Here is a 26,100-nt window from a genome sequence, read left to right as displayed (position 1 = left end):
AAGAAATTTGCTGTGCATCACCGCTTTCATTTGCATAAAAGTCACAATAAGGGACAGAACATTTTACAGCAAAAACAAAGGACAATGAGGTACATAATCATAATATAAATCTTATTGTACCTCATTCAGCCCTGTCCTACTCAAGTATCATCCAGGACATATGTGCCTACAAAAGTTATCTGAAGTGTTGTGAGCCCTGCATGGTAGACTGACTGTGTGGGTGTTTGTGCCTGTGTGGCGTGTATGGTGTGCGTGCGTGTGTGTGTGTGTGTGTACGTGCTCACGTGCGTGCGTGTGTGTACGTACGTGCACGCGTGCATGTGTGTGTGTTTCTCAGGAGGACCAGGTGCAGGGTTTCCCTGCCAGGCTGGAGGAGAACCTGCTTGGGCGCAGTGAGGTGGACGGCCCCGTGCCCCGGGGCCTGATCCCAGGCCTGGCCTCCAACGGCCTCACCCGGAGCAGCACCAGCCTGGGAAGCAGCAGCGGCAGCAGCGACACGGGGAGGGCGCAGCAGCCAGCGCGTGAGAACACGCACACACGCACGGACCTGCACACAGATACATACACACGCACACACACACGGATACACACACAAATGTATACATATGTGCAAACACACGCACACAGACACATATACTCACAAACGCATATATACACACACATACAGAGGTCAGGTCAAAGAAAATGTCACTTCCATTATTTTTTTCCCCTCTGGTGTGTAGCCACATTCATCTCTTCACCCAAATGAAAGAACTTCTGCGGGACAATATGTAATTTAGCTGAATTTTTGGCTAGGAGTCGGCTAACTTATGCAAAATAGATATTCATATTGTCAAAGCGCTGATGCACTTTGATGAAATTGCACCTTGACACCAGTGGTGTAGGTGGGGAGAAAGTAATATTTACAATTTCACCCCTTCTCTCTCTCTTCTTCTGTCTATGCAGACATGACCCCGGGGAAGGCAGGGAGGGGCGTGGAGTCTGACAGATCAGACCAGGGCTCCTCCCTCCATGCCAGCTCCTCCAGTATCTACCAAAACTGTGCACTAGAGGTGAGAATGGTGCCCCCTGCAGCTCACTCACTGAAATTGCACTTCCTTTATTTGCACACTAGAGCCCAAATATGTGTCTGAACCACAGATAGTTCTGTGGTCCCATCTTTTTTCCAACTGAATTTAATTAGTGAGCTGTTAATTGCACCCTGTTGTGTGTTTAACATCATTGATAATGAATGCCTGCATTTCACTTGTTGTGCTACAAGCCAGCATTCTGTGAGAATTGTGTCGTTGGAGATGCATTCATGTTAATGATGCATGTAAATGTGCTTAGTCAATGTTTTCATTCATATTGGACCTTTAAGGCTTGGACCTTTAAGTTTAATTAGTCAGTTAAATAACTGCTGATGTTAAAGCCAGTAAGCCTAGACTGAGATCAGAGCAGGTGTCTTCATGCACCAAAAACCTCAGAAATTATCATTATTGTTGGAACGGTCCAGTGCAGTGAACTTATTCTATCGATGACAGAGCCTACTCTGCTTGGTTTGTGGGAGAACCAAACAGTGAGGAAGATTACAGGGCAAAGGATTCAACCCAGCCAATTCTGCTATTACTGCCTGTGGGGGAAAAAAAGTTCTCCAGAAAAAATCCCCTCAAAGTGACTCCAGATGCTTAAATATGAGTCACAAATATAACATAACCTGATGCGGTATAATCTTCTTATTAGAATCACTGATGGTATAATCTTTCACTTACAAAGATTAAAAAGTGCCAAGTAAACCCAATTACGGATGCACACAAAGTGTTCTGCCGAGACAGCTTCTCCCTGCAGTCAAAGGATGGAAGCTTGCTGGCTACAGGGAGTCACATGGGGGGGTGTTTGGATTGTGTATTATTGTGCTGTTGTATCAGTCGATGTAAATATTACATGGTTTGCATTGATTGGATGGCAGCGAATGCACCTAATTCCCTGAAACAAGTGAACAAAGGGACAAGACAAACACCGAAAGTAGACAGGACGGTGGCGGTAAAACGCGTAAGAGGCTCGCACCTGCAGAACGGGCGGGGCTGTAAGCTGCTCTCTCGCCCCCCCTCCCGCAGGTACTCATGTCCAGCTGCTCCCAGTGCCGCTCGTGTGAGGTCCTGGTATACGACGAGGAGATCATGGCAGGCTGGACGGCCGACGACTCCAACCTCAACACCACCTGCCCCTTCTGCAAGAGTGCCTTCCTGCCGCTGCTCAACGTGGAGTTCCGTGACCTGCGCGGCAGCGCTGGGTGAGTGACGGCCCTGAGCCGGCCCCCGGGCAATCAGTCATTCAGCTGCACTGACTGCAATAGTTTATAATATCTCTCTTTTTATTGGCCTGTTTGTAGTCATGGTAACTGGTTGACATTGAGGATTCTTTGGCCATTTGTATTGCATTGCTTTGAAGGTGTATAGCAGTGTATACATTTTCTGTCCTTTCCAGGTTCTTCCTGAAACCCAGTAATTCAGGGGACAGTATACACAGCAGCAGCACGCCGGTGGCCCCGGGGCCTGTGGACCAGAAGATTGGGGCCCCTTCAGGGGCCTCGGACCTCATGGCTTTCCCAGAGTCCTCACAGGAGAGCCCAGGAGAGGCCCCAGGGGACCAGGCTGGTGCTCAGAAGAGGTGGGCAGCAGCAGATTTTCACTACTGCCATTGCATGTCGGTGGAGTTTCTAACCGTGTGACAGTGACTGACCAAACTGCTCACGGTGTTACTGAAATCCACTCCTGCATTGTTCTTCCCCTAAGCCTGGCACTAGAACCTGTGCAGTCGGACCCCTTGGGACTGATGGACAAGTATGCGGGAAAGAGGGGCGCCTCTCTCACCCGCAGCAACAGCGTGGGTGGGCCTCTGCAGAGCCTGGACCTATCACAGAGGCCGTCCCATGGGGTCTCCACCACCAGCTTACCCAACAGCCTGCAGGAGGTGTCGGTGAGCTTCTGCCCTTCTCCTCAGAGGCACCTGTCAATTCACATTCATTACAGGTCGTATTAATGGTCAAGCAAGAGCACAATTATTAAGTGTAAACCTCAGTTGAGAGAGCCATCCTACGGTGTGTTTCCCAGAATACTTTGGGGCAGAAGAGGGCCAACCCGCTGCCCGTGTCCGTGCCGTACCTCAGCCCCCTGGTGCTGCGGAAGGAGCTGGAGTCCCTGCTGGAAAACGAGGGGGACCAGGTCATCTACACCCACAAGTTCCTCAACCAGCACCCCATTCTGTTCTGGAACCTGGTGTGGTACTTCCGCCGGCTGGAACTGCCCAGCCACCTCCCCGGCCTCATCCTGACCTCCGAGCACTGCAACAATGGAGTGCAGGTGAGCTCACGCTCAGTCCTGCTGCACAGGATGGTACTGCAGTGGTGGATGGAGAAGATTCCCTTATGGGACCATGCTGTCTGGAACAGGCTGAATATAGCTTTCTGTGCTAAAGCACATTTGTGTGGTTAACAAAGGATATGTATAATTTGTGGTAGCTTTGTCATAGAATAAAAGGCCAAATGTGTGATTATTTGCGATTAGCCGTGGTCGCTGTTAAATGATTGTGCCTCTGTGCTACGGTTAGCTGGAACAGTGCTGATTGTTGACCTCCTTACTGTGCAGCTCCCACACACGTCCCTGTCCCAGGACAGCAAGCAGGTATACGTGCAGCTGCTGTGGGACAACATCAACCTGCACCAGGAGCCCGGAGAGCCACTCTACTTGCTCTGGCGCTCCCTGAGTGAGTGCTCACCGTCGCCCTCTAACTGCAGTGGCCTGCACAGGTCTGAATGAATAATGTTAGCATGACTGTCACAATGCTGAGCTGCTGCTGTGGTTTTATTGGCTCCAGGGGAAAAGAAGGGACTTCTGGCCCCCACTGAGCACCAGGAGTCCAGGACTCTGCTCAACAGCATCGTCAGGTGCATCCAGACCAACGACGTGTACGGACCCATCAACCTCCTGCTGCGGGAGATCAAGAGGCACCCTAACGTAAAACGCCAAAGGTGAGACGCTGAGATCATCAAGGATTTCACTCCTCGATTACTGACCACTATTATAAACCTCACTGAGGGGGGAATCTAATCTAATAGATCTAATGTCCTGCATGTTCCAGGAGTATCTACAGGGAAATCCTCTTCCTGTCCCTGGTGTCCCTAGGACGAGAGAATATCGACATAGGTGAGTGGAATCATCTTGCATACATGTGGAAATTGTGTCCCCTCTTGTATTAAACTAGGAGAACATCACTCATTCATGCCCTTGCCTTATTTTAAGGGTTTATTTTAAGCCCCGACACATTCTTTGTTCTTGTTGCCAAACGCCCCTCTCTCCTCACAGAGGCCTTCGACCGAGAGTACAGAGCAGCCTTTGATGAGCTGAGCCCGGAGCAGGTGAAAGCGCTGGCTCGCATGGACAGACCACCCAGCAGCAGTGTGCAGTGGTGCCTGAAGTGCTTCGGTGCACCTGTCATATGACGGAGCCCCCTGCTGGAGAAATGGGGCATCACGCTTGGAGCAGCTCCCACACACGGGATGAGAAAGTGGGCGGGACCAGGTGATTGATTGGATGTTGGGCGAGGGTGAAGGGGGATACATTTGTACAGAGAATTTTACATCTGGATTGTCACCCAAAGATGGTACTTTTTAAAAAATCAAACTGAAAGCCTTGTATTCGTTCTGCTTCTGTGCCGTTCACCTAGTCGCCCACTCGCTATAACACAAATCTATTTTTTTGATGCAGAAAACCCACATCTGTTTAGCAGTAGGGACACTTTAGACTTCTTGTGCAGAGGATGTTGAGAATGTGTATCAGTTCGAACATGGAGTCTGCTGAACATTGGATTCCTCTGATCAGATGTCTCGGTTTAGCGTTTTAGGTTTTAAATCTGCATCTCAGCAGGAAGAGTATGTGGCGAGCATCAGCTGGGGAATGGTTGCCAGAAGCCAGCATGCATTGTGCTCAACTGAGAGTCCTATTATTTCACTTTAAACTCACCCCAAAACCACTTGCATCAGAAGTAGAACACACAGAGCATATCTATATCTGAAGAAGTTATTTGATGTACATATATGCACTTTCAGACTGGCCAACTTTAGGTTTTAACTGTTTGCTCATGTATATATTTTTCTAAGTGGTAATCTGTACCAGGGTTGCCAGGTTTGTTTTTGTCTTTTCTTCAGTGGATGTGCGTTTCTTCACACCGAGTCTTAAAACACCAGCATCCCTTTCACCATCGACCCTGTGAGCCCGCGTGCCTCCGAGATGACTTGTGAGGGTGCTTACTTTAGCACAAGTTGGCAGGGAGTGGACTGTGGCTGTAGACAATCAGATCAGTTCCATACATTCCTACATCCTGAACTCACAGTAAAGGGCCTTGTGGTTATGTTATTTATATGTACATACCTATGTATGTGCGTGTATACATACATATGAACACACATACAAAGACTTTAAGGAATCAGTTGAATGTGTTTGAGATCTTAAGAAGAGGAGCTACAGTTAACCAGTGGATAGTAGTTGGGGAGAGGACCCATTTTGGCCTTATGGCTATGAATCTGGGTCCATGCCTCAAGGGTTCCAGCCAATCACAAGGGAAAAGAGACTCTACTACTGAGAACAGCTCCCTCTCACCCCGTTCACCTGCCTCCATGTCCTTTCCTACAGCAAATTTAGAGCTGGTATGTTGGGAAGGAGTGTCCTATCATGGGAATGAATGGCTAGCACAGTACCTCAACAGCAGAGAAGTTAACTCAACTAATTCAACTGCCACTCTTTCAAGGGTTTTAAATTTGTGTAATTTTAAATAGGCATATCGTGCACCGTAAGCATGATAACAGGGGGGAATCTGGGATGCAAGTTTTGGATTTTCAAGGACTTCTTGTTCCAAGAACATGTAGTGCAACTGGAGAAAAACAGGCCTCATCGTGAAGGATTTTTTTAAACAATCCAGGATATTAGTTTTGTTTATTTGGAAATGCTAGCTCACACAGTTGTATAATTAACATGAAATAATACAATTGTTTAGCCTCTTTTTAAAAAATCTAATTTATTCTTATTTTGCTTCATGTCCATGCATTCACTGAAACTAGTTCCCCACTTACTAAAAAGAAAGCTTACTTAAAAATAAACTGTAAGTTTACATTTAAATAGGTGAGGTTATGCTAAGATAATTTAACACGCAAGCAAGAAAGACAAAATGGAGAACATTCCAGCTAGTTATCAGACTGTGCAGTGTTTAATAACAGACCTACTCGAGTGCTTCTTTATAAATGCCCAGTTTGGGCATCTTTGTGTAAGTAGCTGTTTCTAGAGATGGGAGAGTAAAGATCTGTAAAGTTGTTTTTTTTGTGTTGTCGTTATTGAGAATTTTGTCCTGATATCAAATTGCACTGCTTGGATTTCATCCATTCCAGCATCCCACGCAGGGTTCTTGTGTTACGACGTGACAGGTGATTCCAACACATGACTTTGTACATTTGATCTTTTTCCTGCAGGTGAGTGTTGGTGCACTCAGTTAATGGTTGTACAGCAAAACTACCCTTTTTAGATCATGGATAATCTGTCCCTTACCGTCCTGTGGAATGTATGTGAATTGTCTGTACAGAATTGTACTGCAATAAATGTTGTCTTGATTTAAAACGGTTCTCTGTCAGTGTTAACTTGCTTGAAAGTACAAGCTGAAGTAATTTCATATAATAAAAAATTACCTGAAGATAAAAATGCCATCGGTAGGTTGGTTCAGGTCTATCCAATGGAATACATTCAGACTTGGCCAATATAATTTCCCATCCATAAACTGAAAACAAACTAGATTTCCCCTTTTAGATGAGACATATCAGGACATCAATCTTGTAATATTACTTTATTTGATTTTGTGTAATATTCACTCCTGACAGCCTGTCTTATCTGATAAATATTTTCCCCCTATACAAACACTAGTACTTTCTGAACTTGGGGAACTAAAATCTGTAATGCCTACTGAATCTGCATTCTATATAAACTTCTGGTACATTGGTGGGCTTTCTCTTTGAATCTTTTGTAGGTACAATATGTTCAGCTGCAGATTGTAAATTGATTGCCATTGTACAATTACATTACACCGACTGTGCTGGAAACCTAATCTGATAAAAACTAATTTTTCCATTGTAGGGATTTGCCGTGCAGCACTGAAATTAACATGGTTTCCTGTTCCCAGTAAACTGGTTATTGCAACATAATGTGGACCTGCAACAGACCATCACCGGATCTCCTTCAGAGATTTATTGCAACTGCTTGTTTTTTCCAACTTAATCATAACTAATGGACAAGGCATTGCTGGTCCTAATTTTTCCCCCCCAAAACAAATGTTGCATTCATTTTTGAATGCCTAAATTTGAGCGCTTTGGTTCACAAAATACTGAAATCCTCCCTCTATAGTAAATGCCCCATAGTACTGTAAATAAATGCATGTTTCTGCCATTCATTAGTGCCATACAATTTAATTTCAACTGAACAGCAATGACAACACTACCCAAGAATTGTGCATAGGCTGACAGAGTAACACCAAGCGCCAACAGGCTGCATGTGCATCGGTGCAGAAAGACAGTAAAAATCCAACACCAAAAACAAGTTTCAACTGTAAAGCCATGTTCAGATATTTGGAAGGTGTAAAAATTGCCTTTTTACATTTGCACTAATTCTACCTATTTCCCTCTCCCAGCTCATGCATTTCTCCATATGTCACCCAAAGCTGAAAGTTGTACAAAATGGTTCCACTGCAATCTCAGCTGTCTAACCGGAAGACCACCAATGATGTCAACAGCATACTGCAAATTTCTCCAGTGTAGGGGAAAAGCCTCAGACACCAACAAAGTTAATTTTGAGTTCCATTGTGCCTCCGTGGTTCCCACCAGCAGCCAATTAACATCAGCGAGCCAATCGCTCCAAAGCTCTCGTACAGCAGGACAATCACAGCGCATTTAGCGCAACATGTCGCCTTGTTGGTTCGCTGATAGTGATGAAAAATGAAGAATCACAGGAATCAATGCAACAGTGTGTTTATTGGCCGATTACTTCTGGCTGGACTCAGATTTGGATGTGGAGGCTCTCAGGGAAGAGAGGCGACGCCTCTTTGCGATCTGTTCCTGCCGCTTCTCCTTGGCCTCCTGCAAGAGGGAGATGCATTTTACCAACAGGGTGAACCCAAGGAAAAAAAAACAAATCCTATCTACCACACTATCTACCAGCTCCAAAACAAGCGGTCTGAAAAAATCAGGCATTACAAAGCACTTTGAAGAGGAAAAAATGTCCAATTTACAACAGTCTTCAAGATGTATATGTATATTGGGTTTATAAAAAAACACTAGACAGGGCAAAGCCTGTCTAGGGGCAGCTTCAGTTGAACTTTAGTAAACTTCAATGCTGGGTGCTGAAGGGAGCATTTCCCCCTCTGCTGTTCAACACTATACCGAGTGTCTCCCTGCCATCTCACACCACACACAATCACACGTCCGCTCTTAGGCTTCTCTTCACCGCTCTTAGGCTTCTCTCTTGCACTGAGGAAACCTTGGCACAGTCACCCAACAAGGCAAACTTCCGTCACCCGCATGCAAATGACCTCAAAGGAGCTACATATACATTAACTGCCAGCATTCCTATTAAACGACTCGCATTTTTAACGGGATATCTTTCACTCTGCAGAAACGTCAGGCGCAGCGACTGCACTTTTTGACGGCTGGAGCGCGCCCGTCCCTCGCGGCAGCCGCTGAAGGGGCGGAGCCAAGCCATGCCCGCGGGGGAGCCTACCTTCATCCTCTTGGCCAGCAGCTTGGCGTACTCTGAGGCCTCCTCCTTGTTCTTGAGTGTGCGCTGCTTCTTCAGCGCGATGCGCCGGCGCTTGTGCTGCAGCACGCGCGGCGTCACTAGCCGCTGAATCCTGGGGGCTTTGCTTCTGGGCTTCTTGCCTTGGGGGGGAAGGGGGTGGGAATGACACATGTTAACCTCAAATTCAAACATAAGGCGTTGACCCTGATTTTCTAGTGGGAACGGCTCAGTGGGAAATCCTCTCACCTTCCTTGGTCAAGGGCCTCCTCACCACGTACTGCCTGACGTCGTCCTCCTTCGACAGGTTGAAGAGCTTGCGGATCTTGCTGGCCCTCTTGGGGCCCAGGCGGCGAGGGACTGTGCTGTCGGTGAGCCCGGGGATGTCCTTCTCACCTGGGACATGAGCGCACTTTAAACACACAGCCAAGTCAAATGACTGAGCCAATCAAGATACTAACTTATAGCTACTAGTAGCTTCAACTTCACAACCATTCTCCATAACATCTAGAACAAATAAGTATCCATTTTACAAGTTTAGAAGAATGTCAAGAATGTCATATCCATTCTGAAAAACCTAGAGCTTCAACCTGGGATCAGCATTCTGAATGAAAAACAGGAAAAGCACAAGGAGCCAGTAAAGCTGAATGGGATTCTTCCAGAAGCGTGAGCGGAATGTCCCAGCTCTCGCTACCTTTCTTGATGATGACGAGGTTGAGCACACTGAGGTTGGCGTCGACGATGCAGCCGCGGACAGACTTGCGCTTGCGCTCTCCGGTCCTGCGGGGGCGGTAGCAGGAGTGGCCCTTGCTGAGCAGGAGGCGGACGCGCCCGTGCGTCAGAACGCCCTGCTTCATGGGGAAACCCTGCCTGTCGTTCCCCCCGCTGATACGTACCATGTAGCCCTGAAGTACAGCACATGCCATGGGTTTGGTTCAGCCTGGCAGGATGTGAAACACAGCAGCCTATCCACGTAACAGTCCGCATATCATGTATTAAACAGCAGTCTTCTACTGCCACCAGTTGCAAAACTTGAAGGTGGCAAGTTCTCAGGTGTGCCTCAGGAGCATTATGCAGGCATCCGTTTGGCCTGAACTGCTTCAATACATACAGTTGTACACAGTAAGTAAAACTATACGCTTTGCAGTCTGGGTACAGGAGTTCAGTAAAGAAGATGAACTATTTGAGTGGACTGTGACAACTGACTCCCCCATTTATGTTCAACCCATCACAGCGCAAGGTGATGGGTATCCTTAAAGATAGTGTCATTCCCATGAAAGTACAGAGGAAGGCCAGGGAACACAAACTAACCTTCCACTCCTCGCCAAGGGGGTCAGCGGACACCTCGGTGGCCATACGCTTCTCGTAGAAGGTCCGCAGCTTGCGCTCATCGTCGACCTCAATCAGCTTTTGACAGCCAGTGGCTGGAAAGGAGATGTTTAGCTGGAAATATGTTGAATGTTAATTGACAAACTTGTCCAACTTTGCAGTTCAAAACAAGCTAAGTTTATGACTGAATCTGCGCTTCTCAATGTTCAGCTGACAGCGAATTTTTACAGAAAAGAAACCGGCAAGTGTTCCATTTGTCGCAAATGCTTAGGTTTTTAGAATATACACAACCAACCGAACACGTATGCTATAACAAATAGTGCTGCTCAGTTATCACTTCTGCTAGCTGTCCTTATGAGACAATATACTGTAAACTACGTTTAAATTCAGATAAGTTAGCTACATAGTGCACTTACAGGAGGCAGCCATGTTTATCGGGCACCCGGTATTCTACTTCAGTAACAAAAGATCAGCATCCATCCTCGTTTTAAAACTACCCAGTTATCACAGAATGGAAATTATTTTATTTTACACAGTGTATAGTTTTCTTCTGCGTAAACGGACGCATGTGAAACGCTGCCATACAATAGTAATGGTACATTTCGTTCCTCCCTACCTTCATTTCGACGGATTGACAAAACTTCGCTCCGTCCCCGTCAAAAAAGAGGCCGATCTTCCGCCTTTCATAGTCTCGTAGACCCAGGAAGATATCGCGATAGTTTTGTTGTCTTCATGATTATGTCATTTGTTATGGAATGGGTAATAGTAGATACATGCAACTAAAAACGCTATATTGTAACTAAAATGCCACATACAAAATGTTGTTCAAGGTGAAATTACCCATGACCAGTGTAATGCAATAACAGCCTTAATTGAGTTGCTGTGAATATGGGTCTTACGAGTCAGACAATTATGGAAAGGGTTATGTGCACAACTTTGTGTAAGAGTGTATCATTACTATGCTTTCTTCAGAGATTACCATTTAGAATTTAGTCAGTAATATATGCAAGGCTTTCCTTTTTCTCTGTTGTATGTTTGTCAGGAAAGTGTTTGTTTTTCTGTGACGTAAATGGATTTAGTAAATGTTCATTTGCACAGCTGGCCTTGCAACAACCGTCTTAATCAGAATGTAAGTGAGTAACAGGAAAACGTTGTGAAACATCATTGTTATCTCAAAAGTTAACACAAAGTTTGTAAGGCACACAGTGGAAGCAATTAACTGTTTCCTGCAAAACATCCCTCCTCTTGGAATATGTATTGTTTATGGAATGCCAGAAGCATATCAGTTACATAATGCTACAATTATGTGAATAGAATTTTTGTTTTTAATAGAGTAATTGTTGTCTCAACAGAAGTTGAAAGTGGCCCTTGGGTAAGGTGTCTTTGGATTATTTGCTTGTTAAAAGGTATTACTATTAAGCCATGACCTTGTGGGATTGTTCTTGACCATTGTTGGCAGAAGTGACTATGTTTGAGTTTTAATATAATGAGATGGTAGATCTTTTCCAACAGTTGCTAAATGGGAGCTTCTTGAATGTGTAATGTACAATAAAAACTTCCTTATAAACACAGATCTACCCTATATTGGCTTATACCATGTATGAGCTCAGACATATTGAATTTTGAGGGCAGTGGTATATCTTAGTCATTTTAAAATAATAATAATATGGGATCCCAAGAATTCACAGAGCAATTCTAGCCTTTTATATTTATTTGGATGTTAAAATAAATGAACATTTAAAATTCTGACATAGTATGTAACCTATAGGTTCTTTGCGCAGGTGCTAAGTTATCCACTCCATCCGAATCACTACCTATATCGGATGCCATATGTTTCGGATTACCATTAGACTGTATTTTTTCACACTCCAATATTTCAAAGAGCGATCCTACTACATTTTTTCAGTGGAATTATATTGATGGATAATGTACAATTATGTTCTATCTGACAAAACATAGCTATTTACGCAACAAGGTATATTGGGGCTTCTTGTTGTATCAACAAACAATAAGCAAGAAAACTAAGGCTTGATATCACAAAATCTGAAATCCTATCATCTGCAGTCAGCCCCCTAATATTGCAAGATAAACCAGATGGCTACATTTGGACTGTAGAAGACGTTTCTGCATTATGTTTTCCTAATTCTCAGCCTGGATTCACAATGTTATGCATTGACTCATGTGCCTGTGAAACCTTCTCTGTGCCTATTGGAATGCATTACCTTTCATTGATAAATCCTAAATACTTATTTGCTTCATTACTCTCTAGGGTTTAAATTGCATATGTGATTGGAATACCTGGTTTTATATAATTGTTTGTAATGATAACAATGTAAACATACTCAGTAGAATTTTTTAATCCCAAAGACATATTTCAAAGGGATCCCCAGAGGCTTTCTCTACCTTAATCATTTTTCCCAGGCTGAGTTAATAACATGACTGAGGGTTCTATCTCAGAAGGTGATCAGAAATCAATCGTGTCCAACGGCCTTGTGTACATTGCAGTGGCAGCAGAATGATAACACGCATGCGTTGATCACATGTTGCTGGCTAGAAAAGCAAGCTAGAAGCTAGTTCGGAGTTGCTGTAACGGCAGATGCTGTGATCGGACTTGGAACATAAACCTTCTAGCTAGCGGTTGTAGGGATTTGGCTCCAAACACTAACTTGGCAACAAAATCAGTTCGCTGTTGGAAATCGCGATTTTAACTGTCGTGTTGTTAATGTAACTAAATATGTAAAATAAATATTAAAGAAGATATGGAGTAAAATACGCTATTTTACAACTGGGAATACTCATATTTACAACTGACATTCGTTTTATTGGGACATCACATCATCATCATAATCAAGAGCTTAAGTGTTAGCTACTAGCAACTAGCTTGCTAGTTTGCTGGCAATCTTGTTAGCTACTGAAGTCAACAGTGCTCATAGCAAACAAGACAACAATAGACATGACCAACGTTGTATTCTGGAACCAGCTGCAGGCTGGCAGCTCCGAAGTTGATTGGTGTGAGGGCAATTACCTAATATACCCTGGAATTGCGGAGTTTTACAACACGGTTAGTGAGACTTTTCTTTTTCTGGCGTTTGCCACATGCTGTACACAATGACGTGTTCACTTGCTGTAGCAGAAGCTAGATCTAATAACAATTACAGTTTGTTTCGGAAGTACACCGCTTTGTTCGTTAGCTTGCTTGCTAGCTAGCCAGCTAACGGTACTTAACTCCACTTAAATCTAACTAACATAGACATTCCGTTACTGGTGATGGAGTTGTTTTTGGACTAGTATTTTGTCATGTTCAACTGGATGTTTGGCTAACTTGCTACAGTAAATTAAATGGAAAACTGCTGACAGCTGGGGACCTTTTTATGATGATTATAATAGATGTGCTATCAAATTTTCTGTTCCCCAATGAGCAGTTCGATTTTTCAGGTTATTGAAGTCTGCTATAGACCTCATGTGTACTCGGTGGTAAACCAGTTCTGATTACGATCATAACAATGTTAATGTAGAATTCCGAGCAGTCCTAGGGGATTCTTTTAATAATGGAACCATTCTATAAAAGCTGAAATACATTCTGAACTTTTATGGGGAGCACAGATCGCTATAGCACATATACGCACTACAATGAAATTCATTTTCGTATGCTTGTGGAATGGCATGTTAAGTGATGTGTATTCATTATGAATCTATCTTTAGCTGAAGTCGCAAAAATCATTTATGTTTTTGTATTGTTATCAATACCAACGAATATTTAATGAAGTTCATTCATATTCAATGCAAAAGATAATACTTGCTATTCCACCTTCATAAAATGTGTAAATAGTGAAATGGATTTTCATTGTCTGCATCTAAGATAGGGAGAAAAAGATACTCAGCTACATCGAAGTTGCTATTTGTCATATGTTAACAAGATTGCTTATTGTTTTAAAGTTCTGGTCTTCATGTATTTGTCGCTGTTGTTTTTTTATCATTTCAGATCAGCAACATATTGTTTTTTATTTTGCCACCCATATTAATGCGCTTGTTTCGTCAGTACGCCACTCATTTCAACAGTGGGATATATCTAATATGGACTCTGCTGGTTGTAGTTGGTAAGTCTTCTCTTTGTTTGAATGCGTACACTAATATAACTCCGGAAGAAGTAGTCTCTGACATAAGTGACCCTTTGCTTGCTTTTCATGCTTGACGTGGTACAAAGCGCTTCTGTCCTGTAGCACATAGGCACGACCTTTTGTCAACATTCCTTTCCTGATTTTGCGAACTTACTCATCTGAAAAAGGAGCGAGCTTGGAAGAATGGGAGCTGTTTGCTGTGAAAGTTTTTGTTAAACCCAGCTAGATGGTCCTTAGATGTTTTTCACACGGCGCGCAGGAACTGCCGCCGTGGGCTATGCATGGCAAATCAATCTGACTTTCATCAGGATGAGTCGATCCCATGAAGGTAAACAAGTTTTTTGTTTAAAAATATTTATTTTATATTTAATTATTGGGAGGTTAGCCATCTTCATGTTTCTACTGAAAAGCTGTGTGGCTGATGTAATTAATAAATTATTGAATTCAGGTGTGCAGCACTATTTCAGGTGGGGTTGTATTTCCAAACCATTTTCAGTGTATATAATTGAAATTCCTCTACTTCTGGCATAAAACAGACGGTATTACCAGTGTCACATACACCGTCAGTACATTCACTGGCAACGTTACAGTGACTTTTACAAATTTGGTTGTCACTATTTGGCCCTGCAGTGACATCTCTATAGTGTTCTGAGCCACTGATTCCCCCTGTTTCTCATTACTGCAGAAATCACTTCCTGCCGTCATCATGAATAATTGTAACCTCCCAAGGCAGCAAAACCCACAGAGAAACATTTTCTGAGCTTACTGAAGATCAGCTGAGACAATGGGAGTGTTGTCAACTGTTTAGGATTACTTGTCCTAATGCTTGTCCTCATTGTGGTGCTGTGTAGTTAATTGGTGTGAGCTACAAAACTGACATTTGACAGCTCAGAATCTTAACAATGTAGTGATGCAATCGTGAACCCAACAAAGCACAAAAATGACACATTTTTCACATTAAGCCACTTGATTTCTCTCTCACGCTCACCCTTTGTCTCCCTCTCTCTCTCTCAGAGGAAATTCAGTGTGGAAAATTCTCAGCTCAGCTAGTTATGTGGTGCAGAAACAGCACTTCAAACAGTCTGACATGCTGGTTACATCAGCTTCGTTAATAGCATACTGCTGAAATCGTGACAGTTTTTGGGAACCAAAACAAGCACGTGGAAATATCCTTTTCTCCTGTCTGACTGGTTTGGATTCAAACGTTTGACAGTTTTTTAGTTTTCTTTCTCTTGGTGACACTGACTGAGGTGGGTAGAGTGTTCTCCCACATTAGGTTCTGTCACACAGATAAGTTTTAATGACTGTTTTAATCTTGCAGCAGATTCCATGTATTTGCTTATGGTATGTGGCTCGTGGATATTGTTGGCACGGTGAACTTGTGAACTGGCCAGATAAGTCTTCTGGCTCTGCATGTTGTGCTAAAACATGAGCAGATCCTCTTTCAAGTCTAGAGTTCAGGACACTTCATTGGGAACTCTAGCTCCCCAATAACAGATTTAGTGTTGGATGCTTCTCTGCCGGTGCCAGAGTTCTGTGGGGCGGGCCAGCCGTACTCGTAAGGCGTGCGTGATTGATGGGAAGTCCCTGTAAGAGGGACACAGGCCCTAGTGATGCCCCACTTTTTGGGCAGATGTTTCTAAATACAGGACTGAGACATAGATAGAGCGGTATTCATGCACTAAGTCAGTGAGAAGAGCACTGACCTGTACCCCATTGGTGCAATGGCTTTGTGTTTTGGCAGGGTGTTCTGGAGCACCATGGCTGGGCAGGATGGTGCTCTGCCCCTGTGGAGATCAAAGCCTGGGGCTGTTCTCCAGGGTCCTAATTTGATTGGTCAGCCAAATGGAGACCACATTGATTTCAGATTTAGCTCTTCTTAAACTTTGCTTTGTATGCATGCAAATATAGTGTAACTGAATCATTACATCATCTCACAAGTTTTATGTGTGTTTATAAAAAAAGGAAACAATGTGTATATATATGTGTAATATGATAAATATTATATGTTTTAAGGATAATATAATTAAAATTGTTTCTATTGTACTTTTTCTTTGGAGAAACCACTGTCTATGAAGGAAAATAACTGACAATTCTTGAAACATTTACCCATATAAATCCTGCTGCAGGTATTGGATCGACGTACTTCCATGCCACTCTCAGCTTCCTGGGTCAGATGCTGGATGAGCTGGCCATCCTGTGGGTTCTGATGTGTGCCATCGGCATGTGGTTTCCCAAGAGATACCTGCCGAAAATGTTTCGCAGAGACAGGCAAGACTGATGTGCAGCTCATGCTAAATGATACACCATACTGGATAACTTGAGCCTCATCCAGCTAGTGCACTAAAAAATGATAGGACTGTAATGGTATCTGGTATATTTCTTCAGCCAAGGATTTGTGTATGTCCTTGTATATCCTGGATGAGTGCATGTGTTTGTGTGTGTGTGTGTGTGTGTGTGTGGTGGGGGGTCACTGTTTGTGGGGGTAAGTATTGTACAGTTACTGTTATTAAAATGTGACAGCTTTTTGTCTTTAAGCAAACATACCTTTGAAAACTGAACAGAGAAATGGAAGCAGATGTTTAAATAATGGCCGAGAGGCCTTTCTGAACTCTAAAATTGGAGAATATATGTATGTATGTGTGTGTAAGTGTGTTTTTTCCTCTCCACCCAGGTCAAGGTTTAAAGTGGTCATCGGCATTCTGTCTGGAATCACCACATGTCTGGCTTTTGTTAAGCCAGCCATCAACTCCATATCCCTGATGACCCTGGGCATCCCCTGTACTGCCCTACTCATCACGGAACTCAGGAGGTGAGCACCCAGGGCATGCTGGGAAACTTTACTGTTAATCCCCATGACAACAGTACATTCTGATCTTGACTCTTGATACTCTTGACTCCTTGTATCCAGTACTGTGTCCTAATTTGATCTGATGATTAAACACTGCAGTGCACTTTTGCAGTAAGAAGTATGCATTCATAATTGAATAGTGCACAGATCGTATATTTTCTGTATGAACAAGAATGGAAGCTTTGTCGCAGTAGACCTTGGATTTATATGCAATAGAATTTTTTTCTGTTACAGGTTATGAGTACTGCACTCAGGAGAAATGTAACTGCATTATGGTCAAAGTTCATTTAGAAGTATTATACACTCAGTGCTCTCATAGATCTACAAGCTGTATGTCTTAAACACAAAAATGTGCTTTATTATTTGGTAATGAATTTATTTGTAAATATATATCAGTATTTGCTAGCTCGTTAGCATGCTTCACCCATGACATTCATGTGGTAATAATACTGTAGTAGCAGTATTAGGACATCACCTGAGCCAACTGTGTTTCAAAATTAAATAAGCCAGTGGGCATCCTGAGTAGCATGACTCCTCTTAGTGCTGCATCGTCTGTCGTTCCCGATCGCATCCTGCCTTGTCTTGTGACACGCTGTTGGGATTCAGTCTTTGAGCAGAGACTCCGCTGCTCCACTGGGCACATACAATCTGTCTGTGCCTGCTGTACCACTTCTGCAGTTCTCTAGCTCAACATGAAGTCCCAAAGTAGGGTAACTGATACTGAGTATACTGGTGCAGAATGGTGGCTTCATTAGTTACACTTCTGAAAGAAGGTGTGTGTGTGTGTGAGCAATACAGTGTGTGTTGGAACATGAGACTGGAGCCACATGTATGGTAGTCTTTGCACTTTATGTCTATAGGTCCAACATTGAAGGAGTGGTTTGCAGTTGGCCGTGGTCTGACTGCTTGGTTGTAATGCACATAGGGCAAAGGAAATGCACTTCTTAGGTCATCTGTACTAAAGCCAATGTGCAAGCAGAGTGCCCCTTGCTCCAGTGTGCTGTTTGCAGGTCCCCATAACTAAGACAAATGGGGGGCCCAGCTGAGAGCTGGCAGTCTGAAAAGCCTCTGCACGCGAGAGAGAGAGAAGGCACGCATTTTCTGTTTGGCCAACCGTCTCTAATGGTGCGGAGACAGCCAATGGAGAGAAGCACTGGAGATGGAGGTAGCAAAGCCATCTCAATGTAATTGGAGAGGCATGGATCCATGATGAAGACGCTGGGGCAAACACCCCGCCCCCTCCCCGCCCCCATGCACAGCCATCTCACCCTCTTACCCTCAATCCCCATTATGAGAACAACAGCAGCTTCTGCACCGCTGAACCACTCAAGTTTCGTTACTGTAGGGTATGAGAGCGCTGCAGATGGGATGCCTTAAAACGCTGTCTCATATTGAATCTAAGTGTTATGCAGTGAATTGTGGGTCTCTTGTTCGTTGACACCTGAAGATGTAGGCCTACTTTACATTTCTGTGGCATGGTGAATTTGAAAGGCGAGGCATCTCGTTAGGAACTATTCTGGCTGTGCATTTCTAACGTGTCTCCTTTGGCCATATCGGAGCGGATAACGGATAAAGTACTCGATAATGGATTCTTTTGCGACGATTCTTTACAAGGTTTGGTGAGGGAGGTCTGGCTTTTTTTCTCATCTGCTCACAGTTAATTGCCACATTGCACGTGATTATGTTATATGTAATATTAATATCCTATAGCTGCAGCAAGCCTGTGTGCCTATTACTGCCTCCTCTCATCTCTCTGCCACTGCGGTGACTGCTGCAGTTAGTTACCATTGCAGAGAAACGAGTCTCTGCCGCATTTAGTTAGTGTCCAAAGTCCCATTTATAGAAACGCATATCGTATCGCTTTCCTTTTTATGTGAAGAAGCTGGCAGTCTCCCGGCTAAGCCTAATTGATCTCCTGCTCAGTCCCTCCAGATGATGTTTGTCAAAGAAAGAGACGCTCTCGTCTGCACAGCCCCCGTGATGACTCCGCCTTTTCCCCGTGAGGAGGCGCTGGGTGTCCCTCCCCCCCCCAGCCCTCTTCCGCACATCAAACCCAGCGCCCCGCGGCTCATTTGCATGTTTCTGTAGATAACGAGGTCGGCTGGCAGGCGGGGGTACCGCACCGCCCCCCCCCAGCAGCGCGCTCTTGGCTCGTCTCTGGTCTCCGCGGCGCTACCCTTTTTCCGCACGGCCTGCGCGGTTTAGGATGAGCTTGCGGAAGACCGCGTGCGCCGCGGTCGCGTGACCCGGGCGGGCGCTTAATGAGAGGAGAGGCCCCGGGGTGTTCCGCTGCACGGGGCTGAATTAGCATGCGCGCACGTAGCCTCTGCTCACGCGATGCTAGCCAGGGTTTTTGACTGAACGATTGTATAATTCGCTTCGCTTAGGAAACCAAGACCTCAAAGTCCATCATGATTCATATTCTTGGTGTGAGTAATTATGAATTTTTATTTGTTTATTTAAATTTTTTAAAATTATTAATGCCCTCTCCCCCCCCCACATCAACTCAGACAAGGACTGGTGGCTCCAGGCAGCTTATGCTGAATTAAGCCACAAGCAGGTCTGACCTATCAGTGCAGAGGCAAGCTGACAGCAGAACGCTAAGAATAGCAGGTTATCTTCCTGTGCTAATGTTTGTGTCGCTAGCAAGGGCAGCTCCGTGCACTACAGACCGTGTCACAGTCACTCCTGCTCTTTCTGCTCCTCTGCCTCGCCTCGCCTTGCTGTGGCCCGCGTACCTTTAAGACTACTCATAACGCTCTCAGAGCGTGTCTGCAACATTGCTACAATGTTATCACTTTTTAGCACTGGGAGCCAATCTGTACCCATCTTGTGGATAGAATAGCAGTGTCTCTTTGAAGTTGCGGTAATGCTGCCACTTGTCAGTCGATGTGGTCTAATCACACAGTGTGGCGCTGAAGGAATGTGTCGACTTCAGCAACTGACTGTAATTACGCTGTTTTTGTTCTCGTGTCTGCCTATGACCTCAGATACCCTTTCCCTCTGCTGCATTTTCTCTAGGCCTTCCCGCTGAACCAGCTTCCTGTTTGCTGTGTTTGTGTGCGTGTGCGCACATGGGATTGGAATGAGAGTGTTTTCAGTGTGTATATACACATGTTTGCGTGTTTTCCGTGACATAGGCATCCTGTTTGGTTCTCTCCTAGAACATCAAGAGATGCAGGCAATGACGCAATGGGGCTCGGAGGTTGTAGTATAAGTATAGTATTTTGCACATTGTGGAAGAAGTGCGCTAATATTTAATGAATGCGTCATACTACTGCCATTTCCTCATTTAATTGGATGTGTGTGGATGAATGGAGCACATCTGAATGTCACCTGAACGTATTTGTGGGATTCTGTTATGATGTGACCTATCCTCTGAGTTTTATTTATACTGCTGACGCCTACTTCATCTCCCTCAGGAGAACGCTGGGACCGAAGGCGTACTACAGGGGCATTTAAAATTAGCTGCATCGACCGTCAGCTGTCAGGTGTCCAAGATGTATTTTCATCCGTCCCTGAGATAGATGCATGCAGTGTTCAGTTAATTGTGAAAAGAAAATCACACAAACATTCTAGCCAAGATTTTTTCTTTTTATAAACTCAATTACTCAAAATAAGTACTTCTGTAACTAAGTAAATAGAAGGAAATTTAATAATATAATGTGACATAATTCAAATGGAAAGTTGCATGGTTTTTATATTATGTACTGAACACGAAAATTGGATGTCACGTCATTGACCCACATATGTTATTAAATTACAATAAATTACAATATTAGTTAATTTTTAGCTCACATGTGCTTCTAAAAGTAATTGCTGAAATTTTCCCTGAAAAGTCCAAATACCAATGTGAAGTCAGGGCCAGGATGAAGAAATACTGATTTATCAGTGAGGAATGCTGCCGTGTTGGCCTTCTTTGTGTGGTGGGGGGGGGCTGCTATTGTCTGGCGATTTGGGGGGGCTAATATGCAGAGACTTTGTGCAGGGGATGAGTGATGTTCATAGGGTTGTTGGGACCCCCCCCCTCTTTCTTTATGCCCAGACAAGAATGTGTAACTGTTATTTTCAAATGCCTAACAGACTGTTAAAAACAGATGGGAGGGGTGCACGGGTCAGGCTGAGGAACTCAAAATCACGCCGTGTTGGCAGGTCAGGCGATATCAGGGAACCAAACACACAGTAGGTGTCCAACAGCGGAAGCGACTGGAAATTTCATATCTGATTTTTTACTAAACTCTTCAGCCTTTTAAGGGCTAAAATGGCCACTCCGTGCTTCATATTTCAGTACGAGGGAGTATCTTCCTGCACAGCTGGTGCTTTAAGTCAGATTGCAAAGCCGATGCTTCGCTGATAGCTTTCCTGTTGTTCGTCAAACCTCATTTAGGCTCCGCCTCTGAATTGGTCACCCACTGACTCAGTCTGACGGAGGGCACAGACAAGGACAATTTGTAAACATTTGGAAGTGTTTTTTTGGGTCAGGACACCAAAACATGTACAGAAGGGCTCTCCCCACCCCTGTGTTTAGCGTTTCTCTGTGACACTGCGTCCTTTCACTCCCTTTCAGTTTGTGAAATTCACTGTGTGTCATCAGCTAGGCCCTCAAAGCCTCCTTTGTCTTTGTGTTAGTTCCACACGCCAAAGTGCTGTAAAGTCAACAGATAAACAATCCACACTGTCTGTTTATCCCAGTAGCACAGGAACAGTGAGCGTTCTGTCTCCTTCCTGAGATAGAACATTCATTCAGTTACCAGTTTATTTCTAGAGGACAATTTTGGTAGGAATCATAGATGGAGCTGTACAGATGGAATTGTGTGAGTCCTCCTTTATACAACATCCTTTTTTCAGTCTTTTTTTTTTGCTCCTGATGCTGTGGATAAATATAGCTTCACTTACACAAGTCTCATCTTAGCATATGAAAACTGTAATGGGTTTATTATGTCTGGAAATTCTCTTTCAGAATGTCCATTTGAATCTTTGCTAGTGTCTGTTATTACTGTCTCTCCCATTTTCTGTTTTCTTAGCCGTGAGTCATGTTTCTGCTGGGAAGCCTTTTCAGATTGTTCATTTAAATGTGAATATTGGTGAATAGTGTGTTCTCAGCGTGTGTGTGCTGAATGTGTGTGTGTATCTCTGCCCTGCTGCAGGTGTGAAAACCTGCGTGTGTTTAAACTGGGGCTGTTCTCTGGGTTGTGGTGGACCCTCGCATTGCTCTGCTGGATCAGCGACCGGATCTTCTGTGAGATGTGGTCCTCCGTCAACTTCCCCTACCTGCACTGTGCATGGTGGGCCCCCCCCCCTTACATTGTACACGGTTTGCATGGACAAATGATGACTGCCTGTTGATTTAAATTTCTATTTTGCTGCCATTAGGGTTAATTTGAACATTGGAGCAGTGTGTGGTTTTTCTTTATTTTTTGTGCTGGATTTTGAAGACCAGTAATACTCTTTCTTGTGGTTCCCTTTTGTGCGGCGTGCGCTTCTGTGACGACCACCTGTTTACCACGCTCCTCTACTTCCCGTTTCCCTGCAGGCACATCCTCATCTGCCTGGCCTCGTACCTGGGCTGCGTGTGCTTCGCCTACTTCGACGCCGCCTCCGAGGCCCCCGAGCAGGGCCCCGTCGTCAAGTTCTGGCCCAGCGAGAAGTGGGCCTTCATCGGAGTGCCCTACGTCACCCTGCTGTGCGTCCACAAGAAGTCCTCGGTCAAGGTGACATAGTCCTGCCCGACGCGCCACCGACTCCCTGGGCCGCCAGGGACCATCTCTATTTTTATATCCACCCAAAGCCCGAACAGAGGGAGGTGGAAGACTCTGAATGTGTAGCAGATGTGTTAAGGGACCCTCACCTTTTTCAGACAGTTTTTTGTGTAGAACGAAAGCATGTTTTCAGTGGTTTGTTTCAGGATGTTTTTTTTTTTCCTGTTATTGACTTGTTTGGGACCAAGGAGATGAGCTGTGTAATAATGTTATTGCCAATGCAAAGCTGAAGATTCCTCAGAATCTTTTCCCGTGACCTCATCCAGTGGAGTCTTCACTAGGGCCTGGCTCTTACAATAATGCCACCGTGTGTTCATGGATCATTCTGAAACGTTCCTTAACAATGCCACTGCACATTTCAACCCTTTAGCAGAAGAATATTGATTTCTAATACACAGCATGTTATGTGTATGTAAAACTGACTTCTTTCTTCATTTGCTTTTTCCGTTATATGGTCATAGTTTTAATAGTGTTTTAATTTATTACTCGGAGGGTAATCAAGAATGTTTGTCCAAAATTCACTGCTCATGTTCTGCGAATCAGGATGTTCCGCAGTCTCAAACATTAACAAGTTATTTTGTCTGTGCAAATGAATGCATGACTTTGTGTGAAGTCGATATCTATTGACATACAGTGCCGTGAAAAAGTATTTGCCCCCTTCCTGATTTTCAGGAAAGTGGCAGAAACTTCTTCAAGGCACAGTTTGCACTTAAGTGACAGCTGCATGACAACGCCTGCTTCCCCAGCCTAGACGGTAATCTTGCTGAGTAGCTTAAACAAGAATATGTGGCCTGTGTGGTCCATATGAAATGCACCTATTTTCATTAAAATCATTTAACTAACATTTTGTTCATTTATTTTGAGCCATTTGATGGATAACCGGAGCATTGTTAGTTTGAAATGTAAAGGGAAAATGTATTGCATATATGTAATGGAATGCTATGGATTTGTATTGTGCAAGTCACGTGACTGGCTTCAGTGGTGGTGAATATTATTTGGTCAAGTTTTTCTAAAAAAAAAAAAAGAAAGAGACTCCTTTCAGTCTGAAAGCAAGGCCACTGGTTTGCATACATTTAATAAAGGCACTTTTTTACCCTACAAAAGCCAGCCATTTGATTTTTTGAAATGTGAATTGTAGTTCTCAATGAACACCATTGGATTTACATACAGTATCTACAGTAAGTTTGAGCGCGAAACGCACATGAAGGTCTTTTGATGAACTGGTTTTACGTGGCATGACTCAGAGCATGACACTGCAAGCGCAATCGTGTGTTTTACTGTCGGACGAGTCCTGGAAGGGGCTGATAAATGGACTTCTGCTAAGCAGATGATCTGGCAGACTTGCCTTCGGCTGTGGGGTCTGAGGGAGGACTTGTGGGAACGGTAGACCTATTACCTTGCGCTCCGTCACATCAGTTAAAAGGGCCAAAAGACTGTGATCTCTGCCTCTCTGTCAGTGTGCTGAAGAGAAACTATTTATTTTCATTTTAACCAATTTCATATTTGTAAACCGATAAATGTTTATAATTGAAGAATGAAGTGTTTCATACGACTGTATTTTTACATTTTATCTTCTGTAATAAACAAGACTTGTATGTGACAAAGCCTCTTGGCGTTCGGGTGTTTTTTTTGTTACCCCCCAAGGTTTGAGGGAGGCTCTAAAGGAGAAACCGTGGTTGTTGTTTGTTGCTAGGGGACGTCACGCAAACAAAATAATGAAGATCGTAGCAGGTGATCACTGCTGATCTGTTTTGAATGGGTGAGCATGGTGAGTCACCTGAAAGTAGTAATATCATCTCCTTGATGCAATTCTTTTCTGTATTGCTGAGGACCATTTGTAAGTCTATTTATATTTATATGTATGTTTTATTTAATTTATGTATTTATTTTTTTACTTGGGGATAACTATAAAATCAGGGCATTATGAGGTCACGAAGCAACAAGATCAATAAGGTGTGCAAAATTTTATGAAAGCACAGCCTTTTGTTAAAAAATGTGAACCGTCTATGACACATCGGTGTTCTTATCTCAGGAATGTATTTTCTTGAGATAGTAAGCTGAATCTCTTGTCTCCATGACAATAGGGGCCCCTTACCATGGTGATTGGCTCCAGGCAGAAGGAGCTCCTGGAAACCTTGAGAGGCTCTGTAAGAAGGCGAAAGGGAATTTCTTGTTCTCAGCAGAAAAGCATCCCTGGATAGGGATTTCAGCTCCCAACCCCCTCCCCCTGTCACTGTGAGGCTCTTGTACTACCCTGCCATGACCCTTGACCTCTCTTCTGTTCTCCTAATGCTCTCTTGGAAATGAGGGGGTGGGGGGGGGGGGTGTCAGAACGTGCCCACATCCCCTCCTACTCCTCAAGCTGGGGCCCCTTTCAGGTCAGCCACAGGTTCACTGGAATACCAACTGACCTCAGAAACTTACCAATTCCCTGTGCTGTATATGAAGCAAGTGGTTCTTATTTCATACACTGCCATGTAGAAAGTAGCACTAAAACTTTAAAGCAGTAAAAATAGTCAAAATAAAAATGAAGAAATTCTTAGTCAAAAATGCTGCATCAAAATTGCCTTACAAGGCCTTACAAAATAAATTACTGTTTTTAGCTACTACTCTTGAACTATATATGTATCTTGACATGTATCCATGGAAAAATATTGGGGATCTCGAAGACACATGCTACTCCCACCACCATCTTCAACTGTGCACATGATCACTTGAGTGCTTGACTTCAATATTGTGCTATTTAATCTGATGATAAAGCTTGTGTTTTCCTTTCTGAACATAAATACTCCACAAAATGATGTCAGATTAAACTAGATGGGTAGTTTATCAATCAGAACACTTCTTCTGGGCCTAATTGGACAGACAAATTACAGCATGGTGACTTAGGAAGTCCTTCCATAGCAAAACAATCAAAATAATTTTGTGACCAGTCTAAAATTAAACCAGTAAAATCGAGTAAGTAGCCTCGGCTATATTGATCTGCCGTTGACCCCTTCACGAAGCTGACCACTTCCTCCAAGGTGCCTGGCTTTGCAGGGCTGCATGCGCACTGCGGCCTGAGGGAAAGAGTTAAAGTACAATGTGATTATCCAGATCTTGTGATCCACGGCTCCACCATGAAAGAGTTCTTTTCTTGTACAGTGAGCGGGCGGCTGCCGTGCAGTACGCAACCACGGGCGACGGCAGCTTTCCTGGAACGTTAGGAAAACCTGGTGAGTCGAACAACATTTAAATAT

At 44.0% G+C, this 26,100-nt stretch overlaps 3 protein-coding genes across 6 annotated transcripts in view; 2 read left to right on the top strand and 1 right to left on the bottom strand.

The window, feature by feature from the left end:
* The window catches only part of dennd4c (DENN/MADD domain containing 4C), a 53,236-nt gene extending 46,592 nt beyond the window's left edge, over positions 1 to 6,644 (top strand). For all 3 annotated transcript variants that reach the window (XM_064343508.1, XM_064343506.1, XM_064343507.1), the window contains 10 exons: positions 338 to 521; positions 946 to 1,052; positions 2,097 to 2,272; positions 2,467 to 2,649; positions 2,775 to 2,958; positions 3,093 to 3,341; positions 3,627 to 3,744; positions 3,856 to 4,009; positions 4,120 to 4,184; positions 4,344 to 6,644. In XM_064343508.1, coding sequence (XP_064199578.1) covers positions 338 to 521; positions 946 to 1,052; positions 2,097 to 2,272; positions 2,467 to 2,649; positions 2,775 to 2,958; positions 3,093 to 3,341; positions 3,627 to 3,744; positions 3,856 to 4,009; positions 4,120 to 4,184; positions 4,344 to 4,480 — 1,557 coding nt within the window. In that variant the 3' untranslated portion in view covers positions 4,481 to 6,644. The remainder of the gene's footprint in view (positions 1 to 337; positions 522 to 945; positions 1,053 to 2,096; positions 2,273 to 2,466; positions 2,650 to 2,774; positions 2,959 to 3,092; positions 3,342 to 3,626; positions 3,745 to 3,855; positions 4,010 to 4,119; positions 4,185 to 4,343) is intronic.
* Positions 6,645 to 8,025: 1,381 nt separating this feature from the next.
* On the bottom strand, positions 8,026 to 10,877 carry LOC135259304 (small ribosomal subunit protein eS6-like). Its single transcript, XM_064343521.1, has 6 exons — positions 10,750 to 10,877; positions 10,116 to 10,247; positions 9,499 to 9,709; positions 9,054 to 9,200; positions 8,790 to 8,947; positions 8,026 to 8,149 (listed from the first exon to the last, which is right to left on the bottom strand). Exons 1-6 carry the CDS (start codon positions 10,753 to 10,755, stop codon positions 8,054 to 8,056), a joined length of 750 nt encoding a protein of 249 aa, XP_064199591.1. The 5' UTR covers positions 10,756 to 10,877; the 3' UTR covers positions 8,026 to 8,053.
* Positions 10,878 to 12,687: 1,810 nt separating this feature from the next.
* LOC135259303 (alkaline ceramidase 2) lies at positions 12,688 to 24,466 on the top strand. Of its 2 annotated transcripts, XM_064343518.1 has the most exons (6): positions 12,688 to 13,194; positions 14,116 to 14,230; positions 16,381 to 16,522; positions 16,926 to 17,063; positions 22,250 to 22,387; positions 22,636 to 24,466. In XM_064343518.1, the coding sequence occupies exons 1-6, from the start codon at positions 13,087 to 13,089 to the stop codon at positions 22,820 to 22,822; spliced, it is 828 nt and encodes a 275-aa protein (XP_064199588.1). In that variant the 5' UTR covers positions 12,688 to 13,086; the 3' UTR covers positions 22,823 to 24,466. The 2 variants fall into 2 exon arrangements, with proteins under 2 accessions (XP_064199588.1, XP_064199589.1); XM_064343519.1 differs by lacking the exons at positions 12,688 to 13,194; positions 14,116 to 14,230 and adding an exon at positions 14,250 to 14,579.
* The last annotated feature ends 1,634 nt before the right edge of the window (positions 24,467 to 26,100 follow it).

This window comes from Anguilla rostrata, chromosome 7, assembly GCF_018555375.3.
Source record: "Anguilla rostrata isolate EN2019 chromosome 7, ASM1855537v3, whole genome shotgun sequence".
NCBI lineage: Eukaryota > Metazoa > Chordata > Actinopteri > Anguilliformes > Anguillidae > Anguilla > Anguilla rostrata.
Note: the sequence above shows the minus strand (reverse complement) of the source record. Positions and strands in the feature narration are given on the sequence as shown.